The sequence below is a fragment of the Microchirus variegatus genome, assembly GCF_963457635.1.
Source record: "Microchirus variegatus genome assembly, chromosome: 6".
Lineage (NCBI taxonomy): Eukaryota > Metazoa > Chordata > Actinopteri > Pleuronectiformes > Soleidae > Microchirus > Microchirus variegatus.
The window spans coordinates 26,275,415-26,287,471 of NC_139807.1; the positions used below are offsets into that span (position 1 = coordinate 26,275,415).

The 12,057-nt window shown below is 39.3% G+C and overlaps 1 protein-coding gene across 1 annotated transcript; it reads right to left on the reverse strand.

Moving 5' to 3' along the window:
* Window positions 1-3: 3 nt before the first annotated feature.
* On the reverse strand, window positions 4-11,812 carry dpep1 (dipeptidase 1; the record flags this gene model as incomplete). Its single annotated transcript, XM_083890946.1, has 10 exons — window positions 4-272; window positions 1,706-1,841; window positions 3,072-3,147; window positions 3,271-3,355; window positions 6,366-6,542; window positions 6,732-6,801; window positions 8,421-8,571; window positions 8,664-8,796; window positions 10,056-10,182; window positions 11,685-11,812. 10 exons carry the CDS (start codon window positions 11,810-11,812, stop codon window positions 78-80), a joined length of 1,278 nt encoding a protein of 425 aa, XP_083747072.1. The 3' UTR covers window positions 4-77.
* Window positions 11,813-12,057: the final 245 nt, after the last annotated feature.

Genomic DNA, 12,057 nt, shown 5'->3' on the forward strand with positions numbered 1-12,057 from the left:
CTAAACTTTGTTACTAACCAGTGTTCAATTAAAGTTAGACACGAATCAATCTGTTCAATGTAAATCTAGGCTCTGGCTTATGAAGCTGCCACTGTGACGAGAAGCTGAAGCATCAGCGTGAGCAGCAGGGCCAGTGTGCTGAGGGAGTGGACGCGTCCAGAGTTGTTCTCATCCACATTGTAGCCGTAGCTCGTCCTGCATGGGTTCTCCTCCACCTCCTCATATGGAATAGGAACATCATTTGGAGTCTTGTTACTCAGACTGTCACGGACCTGAAGCACAGGGAGAAGAAGACTGTCAGCTGAAAGGCAGGTTCCCTGAAGGTTCCTTCTAAGTTCTCCTGTGGTTGACACTGAAAGTTTTTGGTTGCACATTTGGCTCCTAGAACGTTACTTTGTCACAACCTTCATACAACATTTAGAGAACGTTCTGTAAAGGTTACCAGAACATTCCTGTAACCACTTTTGTCACAACCTTCATACAACCATTAGAGAACGTTCCCCTAATGTTACTTTTCTACAACCTCTGTAGAGTGTTCTCTAAAGGTTCCCAGAACGTTCCCGTAACCAGTTTTGTCACAACCTTCATACAACCTTTAGAGAACGTTCCCTGAACGTTACTTTTATACAACCTTCATACAACCTTTGGAGAATGTTCTGTAAGGGTTCTCAGAACGCTCCTCGAACATTACTTTTATACAACCTTCATACAACCTTTAGAGAATGTTCTCTAAATTCTAACTCCTAACTTCTCCTTAGAGAACGTTCTCTAAATTTTGTACAATGGTTGTGACAAAAATGATTACGGGAACTTTACAAAAAATTCTCTCAAGGGGACTGTTCTGTGAACCTTTTAGAGAATGTTCTGTAAAGGTTCTCAGAACATTCCCCCGAACGCTACTTTTATACAACATTCATACAACCTTTAGAGAACGTTCTCTTAAGGTTCACAGAACAGTCCCCTAGAGAGAATTTAGATAATTTTTTGTAAAGGTTCCTGTAATCATCAATCATTTTTGTCACAACCATTGTACAACCTTTAGAGAACGTTCTCTAAGGAGAAGTGAGGAGTTAGAATTGAGTGACGGTAGCTCAAACTATCTGATGTAGTCATAAAATTAGATAATTATTCATTATGATTATTATTGTTATTTTACGATGTGTGCCACCTTTCCCGCATGACATTCCTTCACCATAGACTTGGCTGTGGCCAAGAATGTTATTGCGATTAAGAAGTTTCAAATCAGTCAATATCTGCAATTATCATAATAAAATGTCACATAATTGGTCCTGTGTGAAAGTTGAAGAAAACGGCTTTTCTTAAAAAAATTCCACAAATCTGAGGCAAATCTAGTCTATGTTCATATGTCTTACAATACTCATTGTCCTCAGTATTTTATTTGACGGTGTGTTGTAAATTTGCAATATTTAACCACTTTTTCTGCCGTCTACACAGCTACAAATGGCAGCAGGAAACTGTTCTTATCAGGCATTTTTTCTACAAACTCCATCATCTGATCTTAATGTGTAGAACTAAAGATAAAGACGCAAAGATATTTTTTGTAAATGTGAGGACGCAGTTTTGCTGATCCTCACATCTTTAAACGGGTTTTTAAAGACGAACATGGAGTTTGTTTTAGATTTAGGTTAGAATTGCTGGGATGAAACGTCCCAAGTGTACGAATGTGTGAATGTCTGTTCTTTACCTTCTCAGCCTCATCCAGAACCCGGAGAAGATTATTTCCCAGAGCAGCTTTGACCTCCACATCAGTCCATCCTCTTCTCAGCAGCTCAGCCACGAGGTTGGGCACCTTGGACACGTCCTCCAAACCCTCTGGTAATCTGGTAAACACACGGGAAAAAAGATTTCACTTTCTACATTTAGGTAAATAAATGTTTTTTATTATTTCACTTTTCTAGTCTTGATGACCACTCAAAGTGCAGCACATTTTCCTATCACTCATCTTTCATACCCATTCACAGCAGTCAGGGGGAACGTAGGCTTAAGTGTCTTGCCCAAGGACACATCGGCATGCAGACTAGGTTGCAGCAATCAAATGCACAAACCTTCAAGTTGAAAGACAACTGAGCTCCTGTCGCCTCACGTGAAGTCTCAAATGATATTAATCTATAAAGCTGTATCCCCTTGTCTGAACATTTAAGCTCTAGTGCAACAGAAACTTTATATTCCTTTGTTTCTATGATACTTTGCTAAGTCATGTGTTGCATATCTGCATGGTGCAGGAACAGCAGCAGCAGCGGTGTATTTTTTTTTATTTTTATTTTGTAATTTATTTTTTATTGACGTTCAGAGTCAGATATTCACATCCAATATAACATACAGTACAACTTACATCTGTCGTCTGCTCTAAATGTACAAATAATACTTTTTGTTTATGTCTATAAAAAGAAAACAAACAACAACAATATAACTATGTACAGGTAGGGAGAGATTCTTTTTTGTATTGCACAGTCATTGGTTTGTGAAAGTAAAATCAGGCCTATGGGGTGTGACATATTTGACCCAGTTCTCCCAGTCCGAAGTAAATTTCTCCAATTTGTGGTTAACAAATGCAGTTATCCTCTCCATTTTATAAATGTCCATTGTAATGTCCATCCATAAATTTAAAGTTGGGCTAGCGGTGTATTTTCAATGTTGGAAAAATGGGGTTCACGAAAAGCCGAAATCATCATTGTGTTTAAAATACGACTAAATGTCCAGGGTTATTTTCAGCAGTAGAACTTTTTTATGGCTGCGTCTCTAACTGTATGCAGCTGTCTTTCTTGAGTAGCTGTTGTGTAGCTGCTGTGCTTGTTGGACTGTCGAAGGCTGCTGTACCGACAAACATCTGCATTGTGCGGCAATGTGATTTTAATGTGGCATTTCTTCATTTTTTAAAAGACAAAAACAAAAAAAAAGCGAGGACAAAAACAAAGTTCTTCATAACCACAGCTTATCCAATTTAGTTCTGAAATGTGCATGTTGGTTTCAGATGTTGCTCAGACTTTTCAATAAGCAGCTACAACAATGAAATCCTTTCAAACTAACGTGTTGGCACTGCTTATACTCGCCTGGTAACTCCGTCATAATCGCCACCAAATCCGATGATCTCAGCCCCAGCCACTTTCTTTATGTGGTCAAAGTGATCTACAGTGACAGCAGTAAACAGAGATTAAAGTGTATGTGTGTGTGTGGGGGGGGGGGTTCAGTTATAACTGTTAATTTTCAACCATATCTTCAATAACTGTCATGATAGTAACGGTAATTTACCAGCGACGTCTGACACATTTGCAGTGTGGCTGCAGGTCACATAGTCGTTGTAGAAGTTCACCATGACGATCCCCTTTTTTTCTTTCTGGAGAGACGGAGGGAGAAATGTTAAGGGTTTGGTGAAGTGCTCGATGTCCTTGAAAACGCTTGTGTTTCCAGTGTTTTTACAAAGTGCTTAAAAACCCTTGAACCATAGTAAATTTTTAGATATTTGAATGACCAGTTTGTTCATTAGATGAAAACACCTGATCATGACTGTTTTAAATCAATATTTTGGTTGCTCAGAGCACGGTTAGTATGACGTTTTGATAAAAGAGTAAAATAATCATTATCTTGCAATTACGCAACGGTTTGTGCCATTGGAAAAATTCCGATATGGTTTCTGAAAGCTGAGAAATTGCAAGTCAAATGCCAACATTATTTCACCCGCGCTGTCGAAGGAAACTGGCAAATCAGCATTTTTGTCACCAGAGAGGAGAGAGTTGGAAAAACGCCTTAGTTTCCTTTTTTTATCACACAAAATCTGGTGTTTCTTAATTATTTAAACTGTTGCACTATGCACTATTTTAACATGCAGTAAATTGTAAATAACTGCCAGATGACTGAAAGTTATTCTCGGAAAAAATAACTCCAGGGACATTTTACGGCTTAACGTTTATGTTTATGGTTAAAATAACCAAAAAAAAAAAAAAGTCCAGAAGGACATATTGAGGCTTAGGTGTTAAAGCTCACATAGAGTGGTCATTGCACATATATGTTAGTTATGGAGGTCTACATACATTAACTTGTTTTTATGGTCAAAAACCTCCTAGTTGCTGTAAACGAGCTGATAGAAATCCTCTTTTCTGACGCTGTTTCCCAGCCGCGAGATTTGAGACTCAAATCTCTCAACCCGGAAGTGACATATCAGCACACCCACTCTCAGAAGCGCAGCTCCCCCCTCTGGAACGGTGGATGCACTGCTCCTCATTATCAAAACATTGTTTTAACAATGTTTAAAAATAGCTTCTTCACGACTCCTCCCCGCAGTCCCTTTTATGACTTTGACCCGGAGTCAGACCCAGAGTCAGAAGACACGGTCGCTCGTGAAACACCTCCACAACCGCATTATTCTTCTTCTGCGGTTCAATGTACACAACCAGATGTGCCCGGAGCAGGAGGATCTGCTGTTCCGGAGAACCGGTGTTTACGTAACCGGACCCGGTTTTTTCAGAGATCTCACTGAGCCCAAGATTACAATTAAACACAGCATTCTCAGCAGTGGCTGAACTGTTTGTTTTGAACCTTCAGGGCTTCTTAAACAAGGTAATGATGCAGATACACACTAAAAAACAGCTTTAATAGGAACTTCCGGTCTAGCTCCGCTGTAAATGGTTTAACAAAGTTCTAAAGTGGTGGAAAAGTACTTGAATTTGACTCTGAATGTTGCTCAGAGAAAGTGAAGAATGAGACGCTGCTCTGTTGGTGTGACTGAGGGACAAAGACAGGATACAAGGGTATTGACCTCTACCTTCTTATCTGTTGGCAGGCTCCCGGTTGGACTTTTTTTTTTATCTTGTTTATTTTACATTGCTGCACAATAACCTGATTTTATTGCCCTGAACTGGGAAGCTGTCATCATTATTCAACGCACAAGGTGAAGCAAGTCGCCGATTTACAACCGCTTTTAAGCCTTTGGTGTCATAAAGACCAAAGTTTTATCATGTTATGTAAGGTATAGCTGAGATAATATGCAGGAAACAAAAGTGTCCAGTACCAGTGGTCAGTAACATTCGGTGATCCAGCCCAGGGTAACTTCTCAATCCGTAGTTCTCAGGCGTCTAATAATCTTGTTAATAACCATTTGAATCAGGTGTTTTGGACCAGAGGGCAACATCGAAAACACGCGGGGCCACGGGTCCCCAGGAACATTGTTGAGAAACCCTGATCCAGCCTACTGTTCTTTACGTAGAGATTTGAGTTATTCCTATTTATTCATAACGAGATTTCAATGGGAATCTATCCTTTTTTTAATGTTCCTACATGATTTGACATTGATAATCTGTAGTTCATTTCTCAGAAAACACAATGTGCGTTTACATGCACACTAAAAAACGGATTATTATCGGGTTTTTGTAGTTATCTGGTTATTCAAGTGCTCATGTAAACGGAATAAACTGATTTCATTATCAGTTTATATAACCTGTTTAACACACCTAGGTTTCTTAGAGACATGTATACACCTTAAACGCTTTATTTTCAGTTACTCTATTATTGCCAGTAATCGTTTTTTTTAGTGCGCATGTAAACACACTCAATGTTTTTCTACATCGAAGACTAACCTTTCACTTATGTCTCCTTAAAAATAACAGTACAGAGTTCAAGCACTAATTTCTCATTTTAAAATTCAAAGATAATTCATGATTTCACACATACAAAAAAAAAAAAATATATATTAGAGCATTGGTTCTCAAAGTGCGGCCCGGGGCCAATGGCGGCCCACAGAAACATTTCTGGCGGCCCGCAATGAATTACAGTTGATAGTTTTAATCCATGAGCTACTAAGCTTGTTAAATGTTTATTGGACATTACTGGATACAGACCAATAAGTGTAAACAAAAATACTGGGTATTTACCTGGTTTCTATATGGTGAATTTTAGTGTATTATTGGGTTATAAGCTGCTAATAAGCAGGTAGCTACAGCCCCCAATTACTAGCTATTTACCCAGTAAATATATGGTAACAGAAATGTGTTACTTGGTATTAACCTGTAATTAGAAGGTAAGAACAATGGCCAAAATACTGGGTAATTACCCAGTAAATTATAAAGCTTTATTATATTAATGCTTAAATTACATTATATTAACGCTTATATTACTTAACGCTAAACTGTAGAACTGCAAAGTGGTAATTAAAATGATTACAAATGAGATTTCTTTCTGTTTTTTTTTTTTCCTTTTCTTTTTCCTTTGGCGGCTTTCAGTCCAATGTTGGGTTCCTAAATTGGCCCTCAGGTATCAAAACTTTGAGAACCCCTGCCTTAGACTCTTGAAAACTGAAGATAGGAGTGACACGTAACTCTTGAGAATGTTGAAATTAATAATCACCAACTCACAACTCTCATGAGGACGTCATCGGGGACGTTCCTCTTATGTGGACAGACACTGTAGGCGGATGAGTGGCTGAAGATGACCGGAGCCTTGGACATGTCCAGCACCTGGTTCATGACTGCAACTGTCACATGCGCCAGGTCGATCAGCATCCCCAGGCGGTTCATTTCCTCGACGAGTTGCTGTCGCATGAAAAGATCATGAAAGATCAACACCAGGATGGACACAATGGATGGAGTACTATTATTTGACTGCTCAATCATATTTGTACTTGCAATGTGTATCCACATGTTAAAGTAGTAGTGTTTCTAAGTGGCTTTAGTCTGTGACGCAACTGTGGAAATGTTGCCAAACGCGGCTCATAGACAGACCTTGCCAAATGGAGACAGGCCATTGTGTTGCGATGGCTCTGATCCTGTGTCAACAAGCCAGTTATCCGCCCTGACGAGAAAAAGGGAAGTGACAAGAAATCAACAACAAAACACTGATAGTAATGTAAAAGTGAACAGTGGAGGGAACTCTAAGGTGTCACATTTCTACCTTGGGATTTCCATTGGGTAGCTCACCTGCAGGAAACCCCCACACTCTCCACAACACAAGTGTAACTGAACGTGACACTGAGACACTTCATGGGTGTAACTGAGCCAAACTGACCGTTGGTTTGATGGTGAATAATGACCAAAGACCTCTGAAACATCATAGATGTTTATGTTTATTTTTATATATTATACAGTGGAGGAAATAAGTATTTGATCCCTCACTGATTTTGTAAGATCATCCACTAACAAAGAAATGAAGGGTTTATATTTTAAATGGTGGTTTTATTTTAACAGGGAGAGACAGAATATCAAAAAGAAAATCCAGAAAATCACATAAAACCAAAGATTTAAATTATTTTGCAGTATTTGACCACCAAAACATGACTGAGTACTTGGTGGAGAAACCCTTGTTGGTAAGTACAGAGGTCAGACGTTTCTTGTAGTTCATCACCAGGTTTTTACACATCTCAGGAGGAATTTTGGACCACTCCTCTTTGCAGATCCTCTCCATCGTGGGCAAGACCAAATAACTTTCTAAGGACACCTCCATGTTGACCAAGGGCCAATTCCAATTCCTTGCTTAACCCTCAATCTTAACCCTCAATCTCAAAAATGTGCGCTCCCTCTAGTGCAAGTGCTGTCCCGATTCTCAGAAAAATTAAATTGAGGGGCAAGTTTAAGGGCTGTATCGCCCTCAATATTGAGATTTCCCGAGACCACCCTTGGGAGCAAGGGCTACCCAGAATGCATTGCGTGTTTTCACATAAGAAAGATGGCGTCGAAAGCAGGGAAGCGAGTGCGATTCAAATTAAGTATTTTCTTTGTTAATAGAGATATAAAAATGATGAAAACCACTGTATTATCTTAGTTTAGGCCCATATTATGGATTACTGACGTCATTGTTGCGTAACATTTATTTTTATTTTACCATCTTTTGTCAATACCCGGCCGGTGCGGACAAGCGATCGTTTGCTATGGTTTACTTTTCAATAAGCCGTGGTGTGTGGTAACTGTCAGCTGAATATGTCCGTGGTTGTGGTATTTGTATGAGTATCATCTTATAACTAACTGACAACCTAATAACTTGACTGACAAACGGATCGTAATAAATAATCGTGACGTAAATGTGTTCTTCTTCTTCTTCTTTTTTGGAGTTGACAGACTGGACGCAGCTTTCGCGTTATTCTGCCCCCTACAGTCTGAAGACGTATCTGCATTTAAGGGGTGTCCCATTTCTAAGTGACAAAATAACACTCAACACTTGGTTTTGAGGGCCAGTTAAGATTAAGGGTTGAGCTTGAGGGTTAAGATTGAGGGTTAAGATAGGAATTGAAATTCACCCTAAAACTTGTCCTAATGCAGCAGAACCTCATTTACTGAGGAACTAAGTTTAGGACTTAGACTGGAATTGTGTGGTTCAGGTCAATGTTAGGGTTAGGCGTTATCTGGTTACGGTTAAGGTTAGAGATAACACTTCCTGCCTGTGTGCTCCTATGTGTGTGTTTTTTATATAGATCTTACCATGGCGTGTTGCAGGAGTGCGTAAGGGTGAGGTATCGAACCCCCAGATGGTACATGGTGCGCAGGGTGCCCAGGCTGCTGTCTACGGAGTGACCCCCCTCCACCCCAATCAGGCTGGCTGTCTTATTCCTGCTGAAGGCGTTCCTGATGTCTGTGTAGTGCACACATGGGATGACAGGTGATTGAGAGGCAAGTATCTGAAGAAACTGAAGTCTCATCTGACGTTACATCCGAACGTCTCACCTTGACTACTGACGGCAAACTCGAAGAATTGCGGGTATTCGTGGCAGATCCTGTGAACCACATCGATCTGCTCCAGTGTTTGTCTCACTGCGTCTTTGTACTGAGTGTCACAGGGAACATAGGCCGACCAGAACTGAGAGAGGAACGAAGGAGGGTGGATGAGTTGAGTTCGTCGACAACGTGTTCTCTCACTGAGTTTCACAAAGCAGCAATGATATTTTACACATTTATATCCTCAGTATATGTAAGCTGGTTTTACAAGATTTTTTTTCAGCTCTGTTTTTATGAGATCTTTTTTTTTTTTACAAGGTCTGTTTTGTTTGGGGGGGGGGGGGGGGGGTCTGTTTTGACGAGTTTTTTTTCCAAGATCTGTTTTTACGAGATTTTTTGGGGGCTCTTTTTTTACGAAATATTTTTTTTCAAGATCTGTTCTATGATATATGTTTTTTTTGGGGGGGGGGTCTGTTTTTACGAGATTTTTTGGGGGGTCTGTTTTGACAATAATCGTACGTCATTATATCACTTATCATCCTTTCTTTTTTTTAACAGATTTGCTCAGTGAAATTACCACCATTAAAGCGGACCTAGACCGGAAGTTCAAATTAACACTGTTTTTTAGTGTGTATCTGCGTCATTACCTTGTTTAAGAAGCCTGGAAGTTTCTAAACAAACAGTTCAGCCACTGCTGAGAATGCTGTGTTTTATTGTAATCTCGGGCTCAGCGAGATCTTTGAAAAAACCCGGTCCGGTTACGTAAACACCGGTTCTCCTGAACAGCAGATCGTCCTGCTCCGGGCACTAGTCCGGGCACATCCGGTTGCGTACATCCGGTTGCGAGGTGTTTCACGAGCGACAGTGTCTTCTGACTCTGGGTCTGACTCCGGGTCAAAGTCATAAAAGGGACTGCGGCGGGGAGTCTTGAAGAAGCTATTTTTAAACATTGTTAAAACAATGTTTTGATAATGAGTAGCAGTGCATCCATCGTTCCAGAGGGGGGAGCTGCACTTCTGAGAGCTGGTGTGCTGAATAGTATTGGCCAATCACAAGACTCTGTCTTCTGGGGGTGAGAGTTCACTCTGAAACATCTCGACTCAGAAACACCGTCAGAAAAGAGGATTTCAATCGGCTCGTTTACAGCAACTAGGAGGTTTTTGACCATAAAAACAAGTTAATGTATGTAAGTAGACCTCCATAACTAACATATATGTGCAACAGGACCACTCTATGAGCTTTAATTTATCCCACACAGATTCATGTTAATGCTTTTTCAAGAAAGCTTCTGCAATAGCATCTGTCAAGATAAGATCCAGTGCCCAGAAGTTAATGTATCATTTGACCTTGAAAGGATAGTTCCCCTTTAATCATTAACTTCCCAGTCCATCTGTTCCATACCTGTGCTCCCAGTCGTCCATCCTTGATCTTAGGGATGTTGGTGTGTGTTGAGTTCAGGGTTTTAAGATCCACTTTGTTGAGCTGATTGTTGAATTGCTTTCGAAGTTGCCAAGGCAAGTCGTTGTGACTGAAAGATCAGAGAGTAAAGGTCTCACAGAGTAACAAAGCTTCCATGACTCAAAGAGGGAGTTTGATATAATAGTTTTTATTGTTTGGCCTGTTTTTTGACATTGAGACAAAAACTCAAACAAATGTTATTTTAAATATGTTTCGTACTGTTCAAATTTCAAATTCAACACAAAATGTACAACTACAGTGTTTTTTTCTCAATAAAACCAGATATTGAAAGCTATCCTAGATAGCTTTCTAGGTCAGAGGACATTTTTATTGTTAAAATAAGCAAAATAAAAGTTCGGAGACTTTGAGACTCAGGTGTTGAAGGGTTAAAAATGTCAAACCATTCCTCATGGATGATTATTAACAGTATCCACAGCAGATGTATTTTATTTCAGTTTATTTTATGTATTCCTGTAGAAATAACTTTATAATGTATTTTTCTTCTGACATGCATTTTGTATCAGTTTGACTTCTTTTTTTTATTACATTATTCTTTATATTATGGACAATAATGTCTGATTTTGAGTTAATTGCTTCTTGTGTTTTCTGGTTAATTAAAACGATGACCTTTGTTGATCCTGTTTGAGCTGTGAACAGTTACAAACACTGGAAGATCATCACAGCAGGTTCCCAAAATTCAGAATGCATTGTGTTTAATATAATTGCCCCACTTTCTATTTACCTCATAAACACAATAATATATGATCAATTAGTGTATTATTGTAATTATGTTACAATCACCTTAGACTCATGTTGAATTTCTTCTAATAGCTATTATTTTTTTAAATTGTAAAATGTATTTATTATGATGGAACATCATGTTTTCGAGATGACCCTGTTTTACAGACAAAGGCTCTCATGGGGAAAAAAGTGCTGTTGATATTTCCAGAGCGACATGCGTACTCTTACATGAATTTGTTTGCTACTTCCTGTTTTATTACTGCTTTTTATAAAGAATATTTATTAGATTTTTCAAAAGGTGACAACATAAAAAAGTGTGCCTATAATACTGGGTAACATACAGTCAATGCATGTATTGAGTTGGCCTTGAGACTGAGGCGTAGACATTCAGACAATGAATGATGACTAATGTTGAATTTCTTTTCACCTGAGATAATAAAAACTGCTTATGATTTTTTTTTATCGTAAAATGTCTTTTTAGACAAAGACATCTGGTGTTTACTTGTTTCCCTGTAACTCTCCCTGTTTTTATGTGTTGTGTTTTGTGGAAAAAGCGCTGCTCATAAACTCTCTGAGCTCTTTGAAGCTGCACATGCCAGACAGTGCTGAGCAGGAGCAAACACAACAACACAACAACACAACAACACAACAACACAACATCACAATCTCAAGGTTTGAAAGAAAACACAATACAAACGTTCAGCACCGGATCAGTGTGAGAAAGAGAGCTCATGTTATAACTAGTGCTGTTGTGCTGCAGATACCACAGTTAAAAGTATCACACGAATGCACATTTCCATCGCACACTATACACACATTTCTTCCACTTACCCATCAATGAGCGGAGTCTCGGACATGAGCTTCAGAGCTCTGGTCATGTGTGGATCCTCAGCAGAAGTGAAGACACAGGAGCTGATCCACGCTGCAAAATGTACAGCCAAGAAAACCCTGTAGAGCATTTTTAAATGCTTTTCTTTTTCTCTGTGACCCCTAAACTACACTTGTTAGGGTTAGATTTGATTACACAGTTTCTTCTCAACGTCTGCAAAACCCACAAGTGAGCAGAGTTCTCTCTGCTTAAGCAGTTTTTAAGTGTTTGTTTTTGTCTGCGTGCTGATTCTGTCTCTAATCGTCTGTGCTTTTTTCCCCACTTCCTTTAAGTGAACTCTCAGCATGTTACTCCTCCTCGGGTCTGTTTTTCTTT